The sequence below is a fragment of the Chaetodon trifascialis genome, chromosome 14 (genome assembly GCF_039877785.1).
Source record: "Chaetodon trifascialis isolate fChaTrf1 chromosome 14, fChaTrf1.hap1, whole genome shotgun sequence".
In the NCBI taxonomy this organism is placed as follows: domain Eukaryota; kingdom Metazoa; phylum Chordata; class Actinopteri; order Chaetodontiformes; family Chaetodontidae; genus Chaetodon; species Chaetodon trifascialis.
In genome coordinates, this window is record NC_092069.1 from 8,078,738 (window position 1) to 8,104,271 (window position 25,534).

At 43.2% G+C, this 25,534-nt stretch overlaps 1 protein-coding gene across 1 annotated transcript; it reads right to left on the bottom strand.

Moving 5' to 3' along the window:
- Window positions 1-7,382: 7,382 nt before the first annotated feature.
- LOC139342636 (fibronectin type III domain-containing protein 5b-like) lies at window positions 7,383-24,392 on the bottom strand. Its single transcript, XM_070979847.1, has 3 exons — window positions 23,868-24,392; window positions 10,807-10,922; window positions 7,383-10,192 (listed from the first exon to the last, which is right to left on the bottom strand). The coding sequence occupies exons 1-3, from the start codon at window positions 24,019-24,021 to the stop codon at window positions 10,169-10,171; spliced, it is 294 nt and encodes a 97-aa protein (XP_070835948.1). The 5' UTR covers window positions 24,022-24,392; the 3' UTR covers window positions 7,383-10,168.
- Between the last annotated feature and the right edge of the window lie 1,142 nt (window positions 24,393-25,534).

Below are 25,534 nucleotides of genomic sequence, written 5' to 3' on the forward strand. Positions count from 1 at the left end.
ATGTCCCCAACCTCTCCTCTTCTCTTCTCTACATTTCTTTTACATTAAAGCTGCCTAGAGAGCCAGTAGAAGGACATTACAGTGGAAACCAGTGAGCAGCTACTGAAGCTGAACCAGTCCTTCCCTCTCACACACAGTCCTGGAAATTGACTCCAAGGCTCAGTGAGTGAAAGTGCAGAGGTGACTGCAAGAGAACAACATGCTGATTTCACCTGAAAGGTGCTGTTGTTTGGTGCAGGTAATGTGTGTGAGTGCAGGCAGAGGGACTCCAGAGATGACTCACAACTGCTTTGTTAGGTTGTCTAATGAAAGCTTCGTTTTCTCTGCTTCTGGATCAGGCTCACCTCATCCATCACCAGAAGCCCATCAGTGAGAGATGGTGGGAAAAGTGTAGAGCCCCTGGGACTCCCTCCATCGCCATCTCTGAAAATGAGAAAACTAATAATAGGACATGGCTGAGCATTATAGCAGAGGGGATCAGAGTGTCCACTGATTCTCTCCTGCTGGAGCAAGATACTGTGTGTTTGAGAGATCAGATGAGCTTTAATGAGGTGGGTCAAAGATCAGGATCCAAACACCACACAGTGACTGCTGCTGCCATGACACATTCTTTCAGATTCATACAGTTTTTCAGAGACTTCTCTCTATCGTGGACACATGTATTTTAATGCGTATCTCTGCAAGAGTGACAGTCACGTGTTATTATGAATGGCTGCTTGGTGCAATGCTCTCTGCCTGCGTGTTCAGTAAGTGGCTGCTTCATTAAAGAAAGATAGAGTGTGGAAGAAGAACCTACAGATCCTTGAGGGAATATAGCGGCAGATCTGCTGCTAATGAACCCTGACTTAGCCGACCTCTCTGGGCTCCAGTATTAGCAGCCACACACACAGCAGCCAATTAGACCCGACCCAGGTCCAGCACACACAAGGTGACAAGGCGACAGAGCCACTGATGAGTGTGTGTGTGCTATGAGTTGGGATGGTGTTGTCATGAGTTGGAGGCACCATAATGTTCATTGTGGATGTGTAGATGAAAATGGACATTGATGAGGCATTTGAGTGTTTATTTAAAGCTTCACCAGCCAATATTTTTAAATGAGCGATATAAAATGAGAGTTTTAGCATCTTTTAGCTGATTGTTTTGGTTGTTTGGCCCACAGCTTTACTGTCTTGCTTGAGACTCACTGCTCTCATCAGGAGAGTGGTGAATTGGCGGCTGTGTTCCACAATAAAGCTCTGATAAAACCACTGTACACAACATATTGGGCATCAAACGACAGATAAAATGAGCAACTAGCTTGAGCAAGTGAAACATTTAGAGTCTAAAGAGCCCATATTTCCCTCAGGAGTTGGCGGAGTGAATATTGGACTCATCAGGTGGCCAGAAGCATCACTCTAAATTAATGCTAATGTTGCTGCATGTCTGCTGGATGTGTAAACGGGCAACTGTTTGCTAACAGGTTAGCTATATCAACTTTATTATGTGATGATATGTCAGTGTTGAGTTTACAGCTTGTTGCACTGCCCCAAATGAGCCAAAAATGAGTTAAAAATTCCAATAATTAACACTGAAACACTGCTGAATCCAACAACTGTTCATGGAGCTTGAATAAAAACCCATTAACACAAATGAACATTTAGCTTCGGGTCAGCAATGACACCTGTCTCAGCCTGGCTGCCTTACAACACCTTCAGCAGTAATGCTTCATGTTCGCACTTCATGGTTTTCGAATCAAACGGTGTTAAAGACTTCTTGACAGGTATTTTTCACCCTGCTGTGTTTAGCATTTATGTCATTAATGATTAATGGTAGAGTGGTGTGATGTGTCGCTTCTGCACCACATTTCTCCTGTTTTTCTCCTTTTGGTTTTTGAAGCTCTCTTCCTCTCACAGTGGAGACATTAAGCTCTCCTTCACCTCCTCCACAGCTCCCCGGGGATCCCATCACACCCACTGTCTCCCATGGATACCTCCAGTCTCCCTCTCATCACCGTGGAGACCCAGTAAGCAGTTTGCTCCCAACAGGCATTGGACCAGAGCATGAATCCACCAATAACACAGCATTATCATTTGCACTAATGGAGCCATTTTAGCTGCTGCACATTCCTTTGAACGCCTCTTGCGCTCCTGCACCGACAAAAGACTTCAATGACTCCCAGGTTCAGTGTTTCATGATAAGATGCCCTTTATTTTAGGGACTCACAATCAAACAGTGTTTCTGACCATCTCATTTATTTGAAATCTCTCCACAATGTCTGGTAACTTTTCAGTTTCATTGTTTGATGATAGCTTTGATACTTGTTTTTATTATATTTTCAGTACCAGTGTGGTAACTTTTCCCCATTTTCATCTACACTGCTTTGTGTCCTACCTGAAAAATACAACAGAAATAAAAGAAAAGGGGATATTTTCCCTTGTAACATGTTCAGATTTCTCCTCTGAGTCATGGTTGGGATTTGTTACCTCCTTTGCAGAAACAAACCGTCACGGTTTCTTTGCTCTGCTCATAGCAACACTGCCTGCAACGCTCATTTATTCAATCAACCCAATCTCTTGTGTGATATTCTATTGTTGATATTTGTGTGATTTCTCCATGGGGTTTCTCACCTCCTCCTACTCCTCTGTCTATAACTTCATAAATTAGCTCAGAGTAAAGGGCTGCCCACATCAAGAACAATAACTATAACAATAAGGATAATGGTGTGAGCATCCACACTGATGACTGATAACGTTCTGTGAACGGTGGCACCAAGCAGGCGCTGCACGCTCCAGCTGTGTGGGCAGCTTAGGAAAAGGGATATTGATGACCTGTTAAGGCTGTACGTTGCAGAGGAACAAAAAGCAAACCGAAATAATGTGAGTTCACCGAATTCTTCAAAGATGAGAGGAGTTCAACACTCTGTCATGAGAGTCGTCGTCTTTTGAAGACAAATTTTATTCATGCTTTCATATGAGTGAACATCAGCTTCATGGTATCCTGGCAGTCATCAGAGAGGACATCGGTAAGGACAAAATGTACTTCAGGGAACTCATCATCACTAAAGACCGTAGGTACAATGAAGTTTTCATGTGTAATTTCATCCTAATAACACATTATATAAGCATTTAATACGTTTTCGGCCGTGATCGCCAAGTCTGGTCCTCTCTGTTAATAATAATCAAACACCACTGATTCTGAGACTGGGCCTGATTTCATGGTTATGGGCTGGGGAAATGGCTGGACTCCAAACGCAGGACACAGATACTGATGGTTTGAATAACAAAAAGGATTTATTGTCACTAAAAGGAATATGATCGCTGGGATGCGTTCCATGTCGATCCATGATGGAGCGGGCTGGCAGCTGAGGTGAGTCAGCAGGTTTTCTGGTGGTTTTCTGTGGCTGGTGATTATGGATTGGCTGCAGCTGTGGTGGCTGTTTGGCATGGGGAGCAGGTGTAGGTGAACCAAGATTGCAGGGAGCCGCCCAGTCACACACACACACACACACACACACACACACACACACACACACACACACACACACAGAAGGAGAGACTAACATGACACAAAGGGAAACTGCCATTGAACATGACACCCTGTCAATTGACATATTGACATGGATTTTGATTGGCTGTCAGTGTTTCTATGGTTCATCAAATCGCTCTGAAAGTAATCCAAACAATATCTTTCTCTGCCATCATTTTTGTTCTAGTTCTAGTCTAGAACCGTTTTTTAAACAGTATATTTATAGTTATTGTCATGGTTGTGGTTCTTGGTGTGGACGGCCATTAACACCATCATGGGCCTTATATGCAACAGTGAAGTGTGTCATGTATATTAAATTGTTGGGATTTCATGTCAGACACACATGGAAGCAGATTGGACGGCCCCCCATCTGAACCAACCGGCAAACTGTCTCTAAGAGATGAATTTCCTCCAATGAAAAGGCTCCATCAGGACTCTAAAATAAAACGTCTTCTGTTAAGAGAAAGACCAGTAAGTGTTCCTTTGGTGAGTATTGCACAACAAATCCTAGCATTTCTTAATAATCCGCAGTAATCTTCTATCACAGTCTAAATAATATAACCTTCTCCCTGACCACTCGTCGTATCGTATGCACTGCACATCCTGACAAATACAGATTCAAACTGCTGCCTCCTGGGACACATTATCAGTAAGCTGAAGAGCTCCTCTCCTGAGAGCTATTACCCCTCCTAACCTCACCTTTACAATGACGTTTTAGCTGAACACACAGTGAATGCTTTTTAAGTCACAAACACTTCCTGAGGAGGCTCTGGTCATTCAGGGTCTGCAGTATCGTGCTGCAGGTGTTCTGTCCTCGGTGGTGGTCAGTGTTTTCTTCTCTGCTTTGTTGTCAGCGGGCTGAGAGCAGCTGACGCCAACAGGATCAACAAACCTATCAGCAGGGCTGGATCTGTCACGCTTGATTCGCTGGTGGAGGTGTCAGAGAGAAGGATGCTGCTCAAGTTACTGAGCACCATGGAGCATAGCTCTCTCCCCCCTCATGTCTCTCTGGATGACTACAGCAGCATCTTTAAGGGCCGGACACACCAGGATTGAAACATATTGCTGTGAATCAATTCTTTCCAATGGAACCAGAGCAGTGGAGGAGGTGAAATTAGCTTATTAACTGTGCTGCAGCATTCAGTTTGATTCAACCCCCTCTGTCAAAGCAAAAAGTCTTCCACACAGCAATGGTGTGCAGACAGTAATGACACAGGAGTCAGTTAATACCTGAGCCATTAGCTCATATACTGTAGCTTTATAGCTTCCCTCTGCCATAACCTTTTATTGAACAAAATGGAAAGTAGTGAATGTGACTTTATGGTGTGACCACTGCATCGGCGACAGACAGTGACAGGCGTTATCATTATGCACAATTATTATTGTTAGGCTTTAGATTTAAATGTTACTAGATTTAAATATCATTATTATTGGTGCTGAAAGCATTTACGATTAATTGATGAGTCTGTCGACAGATTGTTAATTGGCAACTATTTATGTCAGTTTTTCAAACAGAAATGTCAATGATTTGACTGTTTCAGCGTCACATTATAAAACTGTCAGTTGAATGCATTTGGGTTAGGACAGTGGTCGAGCAAAAATCAACACATTACTCCTACGATGATATTTACCTCTACATAAAAAGGACCTGGTCACAATCACACATTGTTGAACTGATGCTGCTGCACTCATGGAGCGATCACTGTACATCTGTTCCCAGAAACAATGTCAAATGTTCTCCTGTTAATACAGTGAACTCTGCTTCTCATTCTGTCTGTCTCTGCTCCCGCTGAGCCTCGGCTCCCTGGAGGAATCACCACATCCACATGTGCTGTTGGCTCGGTTTTATCTCCATCTCAGCACATGGAGAGTGTGTTTTATATGAACTCTAATACAATTATTCATAGAGCTCACAGTTATGTGACACCAACATGTTTAGATTGTACAGTAGAGGACACCCAGGGGCCTTTCTGCAGCTTTCATCTGAGCAGTAGCAGCTGAATTGTATTCTAAGCCTGTGGCTCATTCACTGATGTCTGATATGAGCTGATCACATGTCTGTTTAACATGTAGATGTTAATAAAATCAAATGCTATGTGATGTGCTGTAAGGCACTTTATTCTACCCTTTAACTGTTGAAATATATGTGATTTATAGTTGAATGGCATATGGAGCATTGGCAGAGAAATGCTGAGCCAAAACAGCAGAAGATGAAAGCAGAACAGTGTTTCTTTTTCTGCCTGGCTGGCGTAAGGCCACTGAAAGCTACACATGGCCATCTTAACTCAAGCTGACAGCCAACATTACAACTGCTCCAGCTCCACTCCTTTCTCTGGTGAAGCTACAAACTGTCTCTTGAATTCCTCTGCTCCTCCCGAGCTGCTTTCACCCTGAAATTATCAATATTTCTGTGAAATTATGAATCAAATTCCCTCCCAGATGTGCTCTCAGTTGCCTTTCAGTTACTGTGTCGGGCTGGTGCACTGGACGAGTAAAAGCCCTCTGCTTAACAGGCTCGTAAAAATAGGAGCTACAGTGTCCTGGGCTCGTTATGGAGGAGTGAGTGTGAGGGGGATTTTCATGAGAGATGTGTGGCCTGGTATAAACCGGGAAACGTACGTGACAATGCCAAGAGCCAAGAAGCAGCGCAGGCACTGAAAGTACCTCACACCAGGGGGGCTGAATCCCTTTTTTATCCTAAAAGACATTTCTGTGATTGACTTCAGGCCAATAGGAACTTCAGGACACCATTAAAGTTCAACTTCGCCTTGACTGAAAGCTATGCAGGCTGAAAATCTGCCAAAAACTAATGTAGTCTAATACGGCCATGCAGTGAAGCCCACCTTCATGAAGGTTACAATGTGCAGTTTTTTATTTAGAGTGGTAAAATCACACCTTTGGGGAAATAAGCTGCTTGGAGTCTCTTTGGTTGCCAGGCAACCTCACAGTGACCCCAAGTCTCCAGGAAGTCAGTGCACCCGGCCAAGCTAAGGTAGCCAGCCAACAGTTTGCAAGAAAATTAAGAACAGTTTGACATTTTGGGAAATACACTTATTAAATGAGAAAGATGAGTCTGCTATATATGAAGCGGTTATCTTAGCCTAGCATAAAGATCTGTTTTCAACATACATGCGTACAGGCATGAGTGTGATGTTGATCTTCTAACCAAACTCTCTGAATGACAGCAAGCATATTTTGCATTTCACTGTGAATTTTCCTGCTGTCTTTCATATTTTTTAGACGTAAAAAGAAGATCACAAGATAAAAGCAAAGATTGGAAGACCACCAGGAGAAATAAATGTCATTTACTGTTGCATAGCTTTGAAAAAAAATGTCTTCTCATTCTCATTTCTCATGTTTGTCTGTAACAGATTTCCACGTACATGTTGTGCCATGTCTTTGGTTCTCATGTATGCTGACAGCTCTATCTCCTCCCCTCTCCTCTCTCTTGCACACAGTGCAGGTAAAACAGCCTCCAGGGACGCCCGGCAGCTTTCCTGTACTGCTGGGTGTTTGAGGAGATTTAAAACCTCCCACAGACAGATACTTGATAACAACATGCTACCTCTTCCTGTCCCTCGTTCTTTGTCTCTCTGCCTCTCAACCAGTGAACACAATGAGCAATTATGTAAGCTGGCATCAAACCATGTGATTGCTGAGGATTGTTGCATGTATCAAAACACATTTACAGTACACTGCAGAGGATGTCACACAGCATGTAATGTGGTAGATGCTGACGCTGATAACATGCCAGGTCTGCTCGTTGGACCTGCTGCTGTTCACATGGTGGAGTCAGACTAGAAAAGAGATCCACAGCTCCCCCTGTCAGTAGCTGAGAGCAGTACAAGATTCACGTTTGAAAGGAGTGAAAAAGCTGTCATGGTGGGTTGTGGTGTGCTTTATTGCAATCCAATCCTTGTACAAGTCTGTATGTTAACTCGACATGCACACACGTGAAAAACAGCCACATACACACATAAGAGGCATTTACGTTTGCCGATAAACTCCCTCGAGCACTGCACCTCACCTCCCTCCTCTCCATCTGTCTCTGGACTCTCTGTCCAGCTCTCTGCAGCCCTCGAGGTCACTGAAACGGAGTGTAGTGTTTGTAAATGCACCATAAAATAGATGGTCCTGAAGCAGGGACAGCTTCTGCAAAGTCACAGTGACATTGCTGAGCCGGGGCGAGAGCGCTGATGGAGGCACGAGATTGTACACAGATGAATATTCCACTGCTCAGAAATATCATTAATCAGGCGCTTACCTTTTCTGTCAGGCTGTGGTTAGGCCGCCCCAGACCGACACTCGGTAAGGTCTGATAATAAATGTCTCTTTATTACCTTTCTTGTCTTTGTCTAAACCTTGTATTCTTTTCTTCATTTTGTCATGCGCAGGTGTAATTTGACAAACTAGTGATGTATCTGCACGTGTGTGAGCATTTTAATAGCTTTTTATGAGGCCATGTACGTGAGATGAGTTACATTTGAAAGCCCATGAGTTACAAAGTCAGAGGTACGTAGGATTTGTATGTTTCACAACCTCTATTCTGTAGCTGTGATCATGACATACTTGTTAGCTCCGAGCTTTTGTTCATTTAGCATGAAAGGCTCTAAGAGGAGGGACAAAGTTAACACAACCGTGAGCCCCTCGAGCTCTTCCTCTCCTTCTCATCATCTCTTTTATTCACAGGATAAGCTGGCAGCAGAATTAAATGACTTTTCAGAGAGTGAGAGGAGGAGGAGGAGGAGGAGGAGGAGGAGGAGGAGGAGGAGGAGGAGGAGGAGGAGGAGGAGAAAAGGAGAAAGTGGCTTCCTCTGCCCCAGGATATCACCGCTGTCTCCTTTCCCCACAGCTGAGGAGCTTCAGAGCAGATTTAGAAAGAAATGGGAGGCGATAATATGACAATTTATCCAGCAAACTTGAGGGGGACACCATAATCCCCTTCTGCTCTCACCAGAAAGAATGGGGACATTTTTCTCAAGGCTGTGCCGTTTAAAGGTGGGGAGGAATTAACTGAAGTTGAGTAGATGATCTTCTTGTCCTTTTTGACGGACTTCTTGAAATCTAACCTTTCACACATCTCTACTGTCTCCTCCATAAATAAAAGTGACAGAAAGTTTGCAAGTACACAACATTCACATTTGCACAGGGAACAAATTACCCACAGGGAAGTTGTGCTGTTTAGAACTTTCTGTCAGTGTTCTTTAATCAGAAATGTCAGAGATTAACACCTAAAAAGCCTGCTGTGAGCCTGTTAGCGCACAAACAAGAGCTTCAGTATTTCAGGGTTTATCGCTGTTTCTCTTCCATATGCATGAAGAAAGCAGCCTTGCAGGTTGGAAGCCAGAGGAGTCCACAGCTCTTCCCTGCTGGCAGCATGTTTTATAGAGCTGCTGATTTGTAATTTCCTTGAGTCTGCAGGTCTCCAGGGGGAGCAGGGTTTTGCTGCTTGCCCTCGCTCCCTGCATTAACTCTCATAAATGATTGAAAAGGCACGTGCCGACCTCACTCTGGGCCTCTTCTTGAAACACACTGATATTATCAAATATAAAAAGGCATATGTCCACTGCATAGATATGAGAAGAAGTGGACAGATTTGGATAAAGAGGTTGTCAGTGTCAAGTTAGTGAATTCAGAGAAGAGCCTGGAGCTTACAATGTCTGCTTTTATCAACCTATAAATAAATAACCATGTGGTTTGTTAGTTGAATTAAAAATATAATAACCACCTAAAGTGTCTTCAGATGAAAGCAGAACAGCATCCAGGGTAAAGTTAAATGTAGACCTCTGTTTCAACCATATTAATATTCAAATATATTAAGCCTGCAGGGATAATTTAGCCTCTGAATGACATTTAAATGGCTGCTTTGTTTCATCATTCCTGTGCATCCTCTTTAGCTCCAGGCCCTGCGAGGATGACGATGAATCCCAGGTGAAGGAGGTTAAGGAGATGCGGGTACTTTCTTTAAAGGCAGGCTTGTCAGACATCCTCAGCCATAGGGCTCTTATGTAACTGTGTACCTGCCTCTCAACTTGACAGCCAAGTGTGCCTCTTCAGCTGTCTCCACTGCATTATTCATGAGAAGAGTGGAAATGAGTGACTCCAGTACTCTTCATCTATCTCCAATGAGCGTCTTAGCCTTTGGCACAACACAGAGAGGTCTGGGCTCGGGGCGTGTGTGTGTGTGTGTGTGTGTGTGTGTGTGTGTGTGTGTGTGTGTGTGTGTGTGTGTGTGTGTGAAGCCTGTCAATATGTGTGAATCTTATATTTTTGGGAAATGGATGGGTGAGGTGAAGCAGAGAGCTGCTTCCTCGAATAGCCCTCCAAATAAAACAAGTAAACAAACATTCATCGAGGCGTCTCCTGCATTCGACTCAACAACCTGATCTAAAAAGCTGAACCGCTGCCCTCTGGGACATCACGATGAACTACTCATTTTTAAGACCCTTAGTGCGCGCTTTGTGCTCCTCCCATCTGGCCGCCGTTACAGGACGCTGGCATGGAAGAAAGTGAAATTCAGCAGTCTCGGCCTGAAGTGCAGGGGTTCGCTCAGTGGACTCGTCCCGGACATGCTGATGGACTGGACATGCATAATGTAGTCTGTCTCCTCCTCCAAGTCCCATAATGCACAGGCGCATGTGGTGGTGTTGACTTCCTGGATGAATCACAGCATGTGCACGTCTTTCTTCTGTTGAAGTAGGACATAGGAGAGATCAGATCCAAGAGACAGCAAATCAGCACATTTGACCAAATATCAAACTATTCCTTTAAAAACATCATCTACTGCTATGAAATTACAGAGAAAAAACATTGCAACAGGTACAGAAAAGCAAGATGAGGGGAATCAGAGTACTGTATGTATCCACAAGTCACAATATAGGCAGAAGTGTATTTCTGCTGCTGCTTGAGTTGCTTTTGTTGTCATTTTTATTTGCACATTACAGTTCTACAGCATTTCTCTTCCTCTGCAAACACACCTCTGTACCGCTGTGAGAAAGTGACCCACACTGACCATGCAGCATCCTCAGTCATGTCACTCCCAGCTCCTGTGATGTCTGTGTGTGTGAGCTTGTATGTTATGTGAGCATGATGGCAGCAGATAATATCACTTTTCCAATTTTCACAGAGCTGTCAGAGACTGCTGTTGTCACAGAGGAGGCAGGGAGTCCGACAGGATCCAGCATCCAGTGATAACTCCCATAATGCATAGTGACTGAGCAAGGGAGCAGTTTAATTCAGTGACATTTCCATATACTATATATCCACCGAGAGCCGTATCTGTACTGTATGTGTGTCGCTCACCTGCTGTGTGATGGCAAAGCCAATGACGGGGTCTCCCTCGGGGATGTCCCATGTCACCACAGCAGAGTTTGCTTTCACCGCTTTGATGGTCACATTGACAGGAGGCGACAAGCTATCTGCAAACAGAGGGAGAGAGAGAGAGAGAGAGAGAGAGAGAGAGAGAGAGAGAGAGAGAGAGAGAGAGAGAGAGAGAGAGAGAGAAACAAAAGCTTGTTTTATCTTCTGCGTTCTGAAGCCAATGAGAAGCTCAGCTCCTTTATGTTTCTGCCGGGTGCAGAAATGGCCACCAATATGACAGGAAGCCAAATTCAGTGGTGTGAATAAATGGCTCAGCTGAATCCATTATGTAAGGTGGAAGCAACAGAGTATAGAAACACAAAACAATTCTGCAGAGTGTTCCAGTGGTAGCGTCCAAGGCTCAGCAGACAGTCGAGTGTGTATAATGTGAAAGGATCAGTGCAGTCTGGGAAGTAAAGTCAGTCTCATCTTTCATGAAATTTAAACTAAAAGTTGAAATGTTAAAAATTTAAACTCAGCTTGAACAAATTTCAAAAAATAGTCTTTGAATGTATAAATAGGGTTTGAACGTTTTTATCCATGCTAGTGGCTGGATTCCGGTATGGATTATCATCTTCTTTTTGTTGTGATGTCTGTCTTTCTATCTTTCCATATGAGCTTACATACTGGCCAGAGATTTGAAACTATTTAAACACCAAATCATTTTTTTGGAAAAGCTGCCAGTTCTGCACTTTATTCAGTCCCCCAGAACCCAAGCCAGCATTGCTGCAGTATTTTAAATGTAGACAGAACGTTTTAATGCCAAACATGTTACATGTACAAATATATCTATAGAGAGAGAGAGAGAGAGAGAGAGAGAGAGAGAGAGAGAGAGAGAGAGAGACACACACACACACACACACACACACACTACAGTTTATCTTTCTCTCATTAAAACAGTATGACAGATCACAGACTCTAACTGAACTCAGCCTCTCAAATCTTGTCTGAAGCTCGACAGTAATATGACTTCATTAATCAATCTCAGTCTCTTTTTAATGGAAAGGCCAGTTCATAGCTGAACAGATTGAACATGGACTTCAGGAAGTCCTCATTATATTCTCCTGCTCACTCTTTGCAGGAAGTGCACAGTGACTGACCTATTTCAGTATTTTTGAAAGATTTTGGGAAGTTCTGAATGAGAATAAAATACAAGATGAGACAACAAAGATTTGTTTTATTCTATAATTAAGTGGGATCGTCCATGTCTTTATAATGAGACTTCACCTACCTAATGGCTACAGCTCTGTATGAGTGTGTTTGCAGATGAGATGATCAAAGTGCAACAATGCACACATCAGTTTGCTTCAAGTAAGTGTGAAATGGATTTTTCTTCCACACTGTTTACACCAACTCATCTTCTGTATGTTTTCTTCTAAAAATCATTTGAAATGTAAACTGTGTCAGTCACAATGGACAAAAAATGTCTGACTGTTCACTGTCAGCCTCATGACATCATTGCCTTGCAGTACAGGTGTGACATGGGGCTTCATTTTTTCTGACACGAAAATCTGACTGTATGTGCTGTGGAATAGAAATGGATCATAACTTCATGTGAATCAAATCAGTTATGACTTAGAAAGTGGACTGCAATTATTGCCTGAAAGCCTAATGAAATTTTAAAACACTGTGAAGGTCTGAACTGCTGCCTGAAGATGCAGATGTGCAGATTTGCTAAAAAAAATAACATTTATTTAAAAAATTAACTGCTCGTAAAAATAGCTATCACATTATACCTGTAAGTGCTGACACAAAATGATTCATACAGTACAGACCTGAGTAATTTGATGAAGATATAATTACACATTTTATGAGATATGTTTATTTGCTGTCTTGCCACAAGTTTGATGAGAACTTATCAATACCACTCTTATGTCTGTACAGTAAGCAGCTGATTAGCTTAGCTTAGCATTAAATAAAAGAAACAGAAGGCAACAGCTAGCCTGACTCTGTCCTTCTGACCTTAATCTGTTGGACAAATTAAACAAACAAGACAAAATCTGTTAATTAGGGAGATTTGGAGGTGCTGTTTGGCAGATTTTTTGATCTTTGGACAGAGCTGTTATGCTAAGCTAAGCTAGTTGGCTGCACACTGTAACTTCATAGTTATTGTACAGACATGAGAGTGGTCTCAACATCTTTTTCTCTCTCTTTCTCCTGCTGCAACGCTCTTTGAAATTAGAATTTTTTCCCCACTGGATGATCTAAAAATGATATCTCATTGGACTGTGTTGTGTAGCATTTCTGCTGCTTTCTCTTTCTTTCATTGTATATATTGCTGACTGCCTGTTTGAACCATCCATCCATCCATCCATTTTCTATGCCGCTTATCCCTTTCGGGGTCGCGGGGGGCCGGAGCGGGGTACACCCTGGACCGGTGGCAGCCGATCGCAGGGCACATACACACACCATTCACACTCACACTCACACCTAGGAGTAATTTAGTCACCAATCAACCTAATGAGCATGTTTTTGGTCTGTGGGAGGAAGCCGGAGTGCCTGGAGAGAACCCACGCATGCACGGGAAGAACATGCAAACTTCACACAGAAAGGCCTGACCCGGGGAATCGAACCTGCGACCTTCTCGCTGTGAGGCACGCGCACTACCTGCTGCGCCACCGTGCAGTCCCTGTTTGAACCTGTAAGTGAGTTATTGTTTTAAGTCTCTTTTGGAAAAGAGACTTTGTTCCCTCTGAGATGCGCTGAGATTAAATAAGGGACAGGTGATAAAAAAAACATTATTGCAGACAGATTGCAGGAGATTGCAACAAGGTGGTGAGGGGAGTGAAAAAGAAAAGCAACATGTCCTTGTTATTTCTCCTTAGTGTTCTACAAAATAAAGTTAAACCATCTCTTTGAGTGTCCTCACGTCCCACAGCTTCTGGTCCCTTCAAGTGCATCTTTGTCTCCTCTCCCCCATACTGTATGATTGCACTACACTGTGTGAGGATCCACTACATCTGTCCGCTCCTCGTGTTCTCTGTTTCCCTTTTCCCCAGTGTTATGTGTGTGTCTGTCTCAGCTGGGTGTTTCCCTGCACCCAGCTGACTCCGCCTCTCTGGCCTCATCAAGACTCAGTACTTAAGGAAGACGCTGAACTAGAGTGGTTGCTGGATTATCCAGATTTCTCCCATGAGTTTGCCAGAACTGTGCCCAGTGAGTATTTCCAGTCTTTGCCAAGTTGCTGTCTCAGCCTTTTGTTTGGTGGCTTTTTCTTTTGCCTCACCTGTGCTTTGTTTGTTCACAGTGCCCACCAGCCACATTCAGCCTTTGCCCAGCCTCAGCCCCCCCACGTAGAGAATTGTTTGTTCCTTGTTGAGTGTGTTGCTTGCTCCCACTCCTTACGGGTGTGCTTCTTGTTTGTTCATTCCACTCTTTATGAGTGGGCCTTTTGTTATATTTCTTTTTAGTAAATCTTGTCTCCTGGTCTGTACATTGAGTCCAGTTACTGCTAAACTGAGGCCAAGCCTAACACACTGTGGGACAAGAGAGTGGACATTGGCTGTGACCGCGGGCCTTATGTATCCACATGGCAGGCGAGTCAGCTCTAATGAAACACCAGACAGATGTCTTCATAAACTCTCTCCCATCGCTGTGGCACACAGTCTGCCTCACCCTGAGAGATGGGGGTGACTTTGTGTGTGTGTGTGTGTGTGTGTGTGTGTGTGTGTGTGTGTGTGTGTGTGTGTGTGTGGTGTGTGTGTGTGTTAGGCCAATGTTGACCAGTGACAGCTTGTACTTTGTCCCATGCTGAGTGTGAAGGGTGACAGCTCCTTCATGTCCACGTTCATTAGAGAAGTTACTGGGAGAAGTGTGTGTGTGAAACGGTCAAGAAGAGGAATCCAGGCTGCTTCTTCACAACACAGACATGTTGTGAACACACACACACACACACACACACACACACACACACACACACACACACAGTGAACAGTCTTAGTCCATAAAGCCTATCATTATTTAATGAACGCTCTCCTCCTCTCTCCGTCGACCTCAGAAAGACACGATCACGCCTCCCACACCTCCTCCAGGCCTGCTGCCATCCCTCCCTCCCTCCTGACTCCTCCTCTGGATCTCTTTTCAGTTTGTTTTGTGTCCACGCACTTCCCAAAGCTCGGTAAACTGCACTTCATTGCTGTTGAGGAAGAGAACATCTGAGTGGATTTATAGATGGGGAAATATGGCAGGTATCATGGGGTGTTGTAATGTGGAGATCATCGTGTTCTCAAACGTGGAAAATGCTTTATTGTTTATCTTTCCTTTTACCAAAGGCGTGTTTGATTGTGTTTTTGGTAAAGTTGCCCATCAGCCTCCATTGAGGACATGAGTAAACCTTTGAATGTGCAGTCTGGGACTGGAACCAGTTCAGCTGCGCTACACTTGTCAAATCAAATCAAATCAAACTTTTTTATATCGCACTTTTCACACATAATAAAATGCAACACAAAGTGCTTTACAACAGTTAAACAGATTATAAAGGAACACATAAAAAAACCCTCCGTATGTACATATGCACACCCACAACTACACACACACACGCACACAGACACACACACACACACACTCACACACACACACACACACACACACACACACACACACACACACACACACACACACACACAGTAGTGACCCCAGTCAGCTGAGACAGTCAGATGCAGTGTGACACCTGAGCAGATGGCCGGGGCTTTGAAAGTGAGAGAGCACGAAAGCTAGCAGGGTGGTGTTCCAGCTTCCAGATATTCCTGATTTGGAGCACCATAATGCAGCTCTGCGATCCTCAGAAATGCATTTCTCACAGTCAAGGCCCTTTACCAGTTCTGAGCTAACAAGTTCGTCTGCAGGCTGGTAGACAACATTAAAATTGCCTGTTGGTGTGGAACTGGTGGTGGCTTTCTCTCTGGATGCAGAGAAAGCTTTCGATAGAGTCGAATGGGAGTATCTATTTGCAATTCTTGAGAGGCTTGATGTGGGTGATGTATATATTAAATGGGTGAAACTGTTGTATAGAAGTCCAAAGGCAGCTGTCCTCAAGAATGGGAATCTTTCTGAACCCTTTAGACTGTCACGTGGGACCTGACAGGGTTGCCCCCTTTCTCCATTGATCTTTGCCTTGGCTTTAGAGCCCTTAGCCTCTGCAATTAGGAACCATGTTGCCTTTAATAGGCATTGTTTCAGGGCAAGAAGAGCATAAACTTTTATTATATGCAGATGACATCCTATTACTGTCAAGTAACCCAGAAATTGCAGTGCCTCATATTTTATCCATGATTAGTTCTTCTTCTCGTATATCAGGTTACAAGATCAATTGGTCGAAATCTGAAGCAATGCTTTTTTCTAAAATATTCCCTCCCAGTGTTCGCAACAATTGGCAAATTTAAATGGCTCCCATCTAGATTGGTCTGGTGATCTGGTAATGTGGTGATTACCCCAGGATTAAACGATGTAATGAATTTAAACCTACTGCCCCTTATCCAAAAAACTGAAAGTAATTTACAAAAGTGGTCAAAATTAAGTTTATCATTAATTGGAAAGATAATTTTAGTGAAGATGATTACAATACCACAGATTAACTATATAACAAGCATGCTACCTTTGGACTTCTATCTCCCCCTTCTGTCTAGATTTGATAGGGCGATAAGTGGCTTCTTGTGGATGGGGAAGAAGCCTGCTGTTAACAAAAACAAACTATATGCATCAGTAGAGGAGGGCGGTCTAGGATGCCCAAGAATAGATTGGTATCACCATGCCTTCAGTCTCAGTCAGCTATCCAAGTCAAATATGCCAGAGGTCTGTGCGCCTGTCTGGGTGGTGATAGAGAAACAGTTGATAGAGCCCTTCTCAGTTCAAGCTTTCCTCACCCAGACAGGAGGTGATGTACCCTACAGAAACCCTGTGTTGGCATTTTCTAGAGAAAGTTGGAGATGGGCCCACCAGGCGTGCCATTTGAACTATTACCACACCATTGAAAATTAACAAAAAATCAGTCACGTGGGAAAATTGGGTGAAGGCAGGGGTAATGTTACTGGAAGATATGTTTGACGGGAAAAATATAATCTCCTTTGAACAATGTATATCTAAATATGATATCCCCAGAAAAGATTTTTGGAAGTTCCTTCAGTTGAGGAGCTGTATTACAACAGCAGATAGAAGGGTTAAATTTGCACCCAAGAGCTATGGAATTCAGGCTGGAAGCTTAGAGGGGGGACGTCCAGATTTTATGATATATATAATCAAAATCAGAAAATTCACAAATAAGGAAATCACGCTAAAAAGTGCATTCAAAGCATACTCAACATCAACCTATAAACAATGCAGGCTGCCCTCTAGTGGACAAAACGAGAGACAGCAAGAACAAAGTAAAGTGGGCTTGCTACAGTAGAGTTCAGGGAGGGGCCAGCTTTATGTATTCTGGGTATTTTGCAGAGGAAATCCGGCCTGTCCACACAAATGCGCACATGGGTGAAAGTAGCTCTTGCAACAGGAAACAGGGTAGTCTTGAGACACTGGAAGTCAGGAGAAATGATCAGTCTTAAGGAATGGAGAGATGAACTATAGCTTCTTTTGAACAACTTATTTATAAGAGTAATAATAATTTAGATCTCTTTTTGAAGGTATGGGCTCCTTATCTGGAAATGATTGGAAAGTGATGATCATGATGGCTAATACCTGTATGCTCCCCCCATGTACGTTTTTACCTAAGTCCAAGGAATAGACACATCATGTGACATTGTTTTGTGATGAACCTAACTGTAAAGAATGTGCATCTTAATTATTACTGTATGATTATTATTTATTATTAATTGTTTTATTTTATTTTATTTTATTTTATTTTATTTTATTTTATTTTATTTTATTTTGTTTTGGTTTTTTTTCTTATTTTTCATTCAGTGTATTTTGCTTGTTATTGTCAGGTTTGTTCTATTTTTCTTAAAATGCTAACTTGAACTCGTTTGCAATGTATGGATCTCTACACTGGCTGTGCATTTCTAAAGAAAAGCCAATAAAGAAGTTAAATAAAAAATAAAATAAAAAAACTGCCTGTTGGCATCACATTCCACTGTTATCTGGGATTTTGGAGGCAGACACAAGAGTCAGGTGTTTGTTACTTCCTGTTCCTGTCTTTGAATCCCTTTGGGAATCACTGTGCTGCTACTAATTAATGTTTAGCAACTTAAATGGCTTTAGCTCATTTCACTGCTAATAGTCGGTAAACTGACACTTTGTATGGAAGGTGCAATAACAGCAGGTGGAAGTGAATATCAAAGTGTATGAAGGAACACTTTGGGAAGAGGGAAAAAATCAAACTTTGTTCTGCAGCCATGACGTGCAGTCACGGGGGAATCAAAGGCTACAAATTAGCACATGTTGATTAGCTTGCCGATGTCTTGTGCTGCAGCTAGCAATAGCGTTGGGGGAATTACGACTGCTTGCCGCTTGTTTTTATTGAGTGTCAGTGAGCTGTGGTGGCGCTGTGCTCTCGGGGGTTAGCATACATACAGCTGGCAGGGATGCCAGCTCATTCATAGGTAATGTGCCATGATAGAGCCATCAGGATGCTGATCTGGAATTTGCCCTTGCATGTCTCAGAGGAGACCTTGGCACGTGGTCTCGCCCTTATGGATACGCATACACACACTGATGTTAGGTAGATCACAGTATGATGCTCTGGAGAGGAGGCAAACACGAGGTGTTAATGTGTCTCATTTAGAAGCTAAAGCATCTGGTGAATAATTTAGAGGTGCTATCAAACACGTGTTCACATCGGAGTCACACTGTAACGCTGTGTCGTGTCTTAGAATTGACTGGACATATTGCCTTTTTCATTAGACGCTGCCTTTCACAGCACTCCACCTCTTTAACATACGACTGCTTGAAATGTCACATAAACCACACTCAACAGCTCTTCCACACTCATTCAGTATCTGTCTCAGTGTTTCGTCCTGCACTTTGTAGATCTCTGCCTGACTCTGACTGTTGAATGTTTGATTCGCCTAACTTTTCAAGAAACTCTCAATAGTTCTGAACGGGACATTGTTCAGTGCTACAGCTTATCTGTCTGTGTCACTCCTCAGATCAAAGTCGTGTTCTGGTGTTACTGCAGTTGGGTCCTAAACCAACCTGTTACACTTAAGTGTCCTGCATTTCTTCCTCTATTCACTTTTGCTTTCCATCTCTGAGACTGTCATGGACACTTGTGTTGAACCTGCTCCTCGCACACACACTCCCGCTGTCTATCTGGTTTTGTCTCTCTTTTTCATCTCTGTCTGTCTCTCCAACACTCCTCACTATATTTCTGTAGCTGCTACACTGGGGCTTTTCGGCAGCTCCTCCATACCTGGGGTGTAAAGCTCTCTGCCTGTAACTGACACTTCAGTGGGAATCTGGGTGCAGGGAGGAGATGGTGGGTGAAAAGCTGTGACTCACTCATGTACTATTCTGCTATTGATTAGCCTCATGCCTCTCACACACCAGCTGCTGATCAGCTGACATACAATACGTGCAGCTGAGAGCTTAGAAATGGGAGAACAGTTTGAGGCAGTCAGTATATAGGTTTTAATTTTGAATTCATTAAGGATGTCTTCCTTTAACAGCCACAGAGCGCCTGTTTGTGTGTGTGGGAGGCTGCATGTGCATGTTTTCTGCATGTTTTGCATGTTGAGCAGAGCCTGTGTGTCCTCGGTGGTCCATCCTGCCTCTGTGCACAGCAGCCCAGCACTGTCAAATAATTACACCTAAGGGTCTTTTTGTCCCTTTGTAGAGAAATGAGTTATTTACTCAAAGGAAATGAATTTTCCAGCCCTGCCGGCCACAAGAATGCTGAGGTGGAGAGGCGGGGGGATTGCAAAACACAATCTTTCTCTCTTTCCATCAGATAGACACACACACACACACACACACACACACACACACACTTTTCTCTAATTAAATGTCAAAAGGCAGGGTATGAAAATCAATGCAGCATTGTGTGCAGAGAGAATGCAAGCCAGCTAATTCAAAAAGGCAAAGGAGCGCCGTGAGGCTGATTATTTGACAAGCCCACTACTAATGAAATCTACTCTCAAATCAGTCGCGAACCCGCCACCCCTCCGACACACACATACAACATCCAGGGAATGAGCAGTGATATGGGATGGCGCTGATAACGCTAAAGGAGCACAGCTTGATGTGAGGTTATGAATATGATATTAGAGCTTGATACATAACTTTCATCTGTTTCATCTGTGTTTCCCTTCAGACTTACTGTAGCGTCTGTCTGTCTGTCTGTCTGTCTGTCTGTCTGTCTGTCTGTCTGTCTGTCTGTCTGTCTGTCTGTCTGTGTCTCTCTGTGGAGGTCTTGCAGTCTTGCTGAGGACTCGGGGACAGCTGGTAAAGTAACGCCTACAGTAGCTGCCTGGGAGAGTTGGTGTCACAGGCAGGTGGAGAACGTGAATAATCCTCTTGCTCTGATTCCTCCATGTTTCACTTTTTCCTTTTGTCACTCACATTCTCTCTGTCTCTCTTTGTCTTTCTCCCTTGTGGTTCGAACACGAGCACTTTCTCCTCTTTGCATACATTCATTTGCTTTCTCTCTATCCATCACTGCCTTCATCTCTGTGTCTGTCTCTGGCAAATATTCCCCTTAGACAAACACATGCTGTGTGACTGACTACTGGCCCCTGACTGAGTATTGAGGCCCCCCACCTAAACCAGACTTGCATCTCCCAGCACAAAGGTTGATCACTGGAAACTGACTGACATACACACTGAAAAGCACACACACACATTTAGACCTCAGCATGAGTAGGCATCAGGTCACATTTACATTAAGAAACACATTCATGGCTTATCTGTGTCAGACACAACTTCTGGAAAACAGGAGACAAAACTTTTGAGGAGACAAATGAGCAAAACTGTCTCTGTGTTGGTGCTGTGGCTTCATATACAGCAAGAGACCACAAATCTGTGAATGAAATTCAGTTGTAATCAATCTGCTTTCATAATAAATGCAGTAAAGTAGTAACAAATAGCCGTCATCACTTGCTTTTCTCATTAGAGAGTGGGTGAGATGGATTGGTGAATTTCTGAGATGCAGCCTTCCTTACTTACTGTTGAAACTTAAGATGATTGTAGTGGCAGATTGACAGATATTTATGCCTTCTTCCAAATAATATGGTAGAAATAGTACTGTGAAATCATCAAATGCTGAAACTGCTTCATGTGTGACAAGTAGCACTGAAAATCTTATGAAACCGCATTAATTTGGACTTTGTCTCTCTGACTGACTGGATGCTGCTCAGAAATATTGACAGTCTGATTCTTGTTGGATGATAATTTGGTGGTGGAGAGCAGAGAGATGGGTGCTTCCTGTTAACCTCCTGTACTGTGCTGTACCAAACTGTACTCACAGAGAATTCATCACCTGGCAGGCGGGTTGTCAAAGTTGCAGATTTTTTTGCTTTACAGCATAAAAAAAATCAACCTCTGAGCTCTTGAAAGACTCAGCTTCCTTCACTCATTATTGGAAGCATCTCTCAAACACACAGAACAGCCTGGAGCCTTTGCATAACTTGCATTGCTGTTCAATTTGTTGATTGATTCATTGATTTTCTCTTTTTTTCCCTCCAAACTCAGAACTGTTACTGACCAGGGGAAATTGCCTGCTGGGATTTATGGCCTCATTTAGATGAACGTGTTAGAGAGTCCATTTCCATGTTAAATGGAAACATTACCTTTCCTTTCCCAGGATCAACTGACTGTTTATGAGTCACTATAAACACAGAAACAGTAAAGACGTCACTGTAGTGTACAGTTTATGGTGCCGTGGTGCACACCCACTCACTTCTGCCAGTCCACCTCTCCACCTCGACATCGATTTGGCCTGGTTTTTCCCTGACATTAACTGAGTGCTATAAGTGCCTAAACACAACTATAGGAACAATTAATAATGCTGGAGTCACAAAGAATGGATGGTGCGTTAAAAGATTACCTAATTTGATGGAAAAAAATCAAATATGTTGCCTGTAAACATATTTGTGTCTTTCAAGTACATTAATCAACAATATTTCCTAATTATGTTAATACAAAACCTAATCTGCATTACATGTTTTGCTGTTGCTAATTAGTTGGACATTGTATTGTTCTTGTGTTATTGACAGTTAGATGTCTAAATAAACAGGACAGTTTTATGTCTGTCTCACTGGGTCTCACTGCCTCAGAATATAAACGTCATTTGTTGGAGACATGACTTTCTGAAGTGTTTATTAAGGTATTTGTCTCCAGCTGTTCATTAATCACTTGTGGATATTTCACAAGGGAAGTAACAAATACATTAATACACACATAAAACATATATAACAAGGTAATCTAAGCTATATCCAAGTGTGTTACGATGTGTCATGACAAATTCATAAAATGTTAATATACTGCTTATCATGGTTAAATACAGCTAGTTCAATAAGGCCACTCACTTCAGCCTTTAATATAGTGCAGCTCAAACAATCAAGCGTCAGCGTCCTTTATAAACATATCAGCCATCCTGAGGAACAAGCTGGAGCTTTCAGGAGTAGACCAACACCTCACATGCTGGATAGTGGATTACCTCTCCAACCGCCCTCAGTATGTGAGGACACGGGACTGTGTGTCAGGGACTGTCCTCTGCAGTGTGGGGGCCCCCCAGGGAACGGTGCTGGCACCGTTCCTCTTCACCCTTTATACAGCGGACTTTTCCCACCTGTCACCCGCCTGCCACCTGCAGAAGTTCTCTGATGACTCTGCCATTGTCGGCCTCATCACAGATGGGGACGATAGGTCATACAGAGGACTTATTCAGGATTTTGTGGACTGGTGTCAGCAGAACCACCTGCTGATCAATGCGGATAAAACCAAGAAGTTGGTTGTGGACTTCCGCCGCCCGCACTCTCCCCCATCACCAGTGAACATCAAGGGAAGGGACATTGAGATGGTGACATCTTATAAGTACCTGGGTGTTCATCTGAACAACAAAATGGACTGGACTCACAACACCACTGCACTTTATAAAAAAGGACAGAGCAGACTCTACCTGCTCAGGAGGCTGAGGTCTTTTGGGGTGTGGGGGCACTCCTGAAGACCTTCTATGACTCTGTTGTGGCCTCTGCCTTGTTCTATGGTGTAGCCTGCTGGCTGACTCCCTCCCCCTCCAACACACACTCACTGCACTGAGGAGCTCCATCAGTGACAGGATGCTACATCCAAAGTGTGTGAAGGAGCGGTATCGCAGGTCTTTCCTTCCTGCAGCCGTCAGACTTTACAACAGAAACTGCTCCAAGTAGGCGGTACAATAATCTGTATAACATTCTGTGCAATAACTGAACTGAACAATTTTTTGGGAAACAATCTGTGCAATAACCTGGGCAATAATCTGTGCAATATTTCAGTACATAAAAGCCTGTAATCTGTGCAATATTTCTCTGTAAACTGTGCAATATTATAGGACATAAACGTCTGTAAATACTATTCCCGGTACACCCTTTTGTATACTTTGTGTTAACTGCATGCACTTTGTCTTTTAATATTCTATTCTGTTATTGGTGCTGCTGTGAAATTCGGAATTTCCCCTCGAGGGACGAATAAAGGAATATTGAATTGAATTGAACTGAATCTCACTGCCTGAAGGGACAGACAAACAACACGGTTTGTCATTGGTCAAATTAGCCCCAGTAATCTCCAATAACGCACATGAGGCTGTTTCACATGTGAATAGTTCAAACCGCCAGTTGTGACTCGTCATATGTTTGATCATAAGATGCCAACACAGAAAAGCCTCCAGCAGCAAACACAGTCAGCCTCTCCACAAACACAACAGACTACGCAACGTTCATTTCTAAAGCCTGAACAACACGAGACAGCAGCGTTTCACACACATGCCTCTGCAATCCCCCCACGGCTCGTTTCATCAGACAATAAAATATCACTGTGTGAGCTGCTGCTGCTCCACCATCCATGGAAACATCCCCCCTAGTTGCACATAAACATAAACTTACCCGCCTTGACTGGAGAGACGCAGAGACAGCCGAGAACGAGCAGCAAAAATCTCTCCATCTTTCTGACGCTCGGGCGACGTGCGGTCCCATTGACTCTGGCCGGGAGTGCTGCGTTCACCGGCGGGCTGCTGTGCCACGTTGTGCTGCTCGGCATTCACGTCAGTTCATGCGTATCGTCTCGACTGGAAAAGGAGCAACGACGGTCTGTCGGCGTCTCAGCACCTCGGACAGCGCTTTCAGCGGCACCTCCGCTCATTCAGCAGCCTCGACTGTCCCCGAGCCGCCGGCGAGCAGCGAGCAGCCGGTGAGCATGAGCACCACAGACTGGACTCCAGTCTGGAGGTGATTCGCTGGCGTCGTCGGTTCTCCAACTGCGCTCCAAAGCCCTCCCCGATGTGCTGCTGCTGCTGCTGCTGCTGCTGCTGCTGCTGCTGCTGCTGCTGCTGCTGCTGCTGGAGGTGGCGGTCAAGCCAGCCGCCTCTCGAGTATCCGTGGTCAAACCAGCCGCCGCTGTATTTCAAGTGCGCATTTACTCTCAAGTTTACGGTGAAAGCAACCGCCACCAATCTTTACTTTCGGATTTCAAAATAAAGCATCTGTCTTTCTCTCTGTGTGTCTGTGTTGTGCAGGCTTCAATGTGTTGAATGTCATATTGAAATGATTTTTTAAAAGTTAAAAAAACAAACAAAAACAAATTATACCATAAGTAGCTAAAGAGGTGCTATTGGATAATATACTTCATATGTTACTTGCACAAATATTATCAGCTACTGTTACATTGTAGTTTCCTAATAATTTACTCTCAAAATCCCATAAGGATCGCAATAATTTGCATTTTCGTCTACATTTGAAGTGGGATAAAATCAGTTACTTCCATAAGTAGTTCATCAAACCTGGACTGCTCGACTTAGTACCTCCGATATTACTTCATCAAATACTATCATGCACTTCTACTGTGTACTTTTCCATTAATTCACTCTCAAAGTCCATTATGGACAGCAATAAAAGCCATTTTCCTCTAATTTTGGCGTGGGATAAAATCAGTTTCTTCCATAAGTAGTTCACCAAATCTATACTGCTGAACTTAGTACTTCCTATACTACTTGCACAAATAATATGAAGTACTTTTACTGTGTATTTTTCCAGTAATTCACTCTCAAAGTCCATTACGGACAGCAATAAATGCCATTTTCGTCTAATTTTGAAATGGAATGAAATCACCTTCTTCCATAAGTAGTTCACCAAACATGTACTGTTGGACTTAGTACTCCCCAGACTACTTGCACAAATAATATGAAGTACTTCTACTGTGTAGTTTTCAAGTAATTCACTCTCAAAGTTCCTAACATATAACAATAATTTGCATTTTCCTCTAATTTTGAAATGGAATGAAATCACTTTCTTCCATAAGTAGTTCATCAAACCGGTACTGCTGCACTTACTGCTTCCTATACTACTTGCACAAATACTATCAACTACTTTTACTGTGTACTTTTCCAGTAATTCACTCTCAAAATCTCTTACAGATCGCAATAAAAGCCATTTTTTCTAATTTTGACGTGGGATAAAATCAGTTTCTTCCATAAGTAGTTCATCAAACCATTATCCAGTAAAACCTCTTTAGCTACTTATGGTATAATTTGTTTTGTTTTGTTTACTTTTAAAAA

Bases quoted from the DNA above. Each gene is read 5' to 3' on its own strand.
- LOC139342636 (XM_070979847.1), bottom strand. From the start codon at position 24,021: ATGCCGAGCAGCACAACGTGGCACAGCAGCCCGCCGGTGAACGCAGCA. The intron at 10,923-23,867 runs GTAAGTTTATGT...CTCTGTTTGCAG, and splicing joins CGTCTCTCCAGTCAAGGCGG to ATAGCTTGTCGCCTCCTGTC. The intron at 10,193-10,806 runs GTGAGCGACACA...CTACTTCAACAG, and splicing joins GCTTTGCCATCACACAGCAG to AAGAAAGACGTGCACATGCT.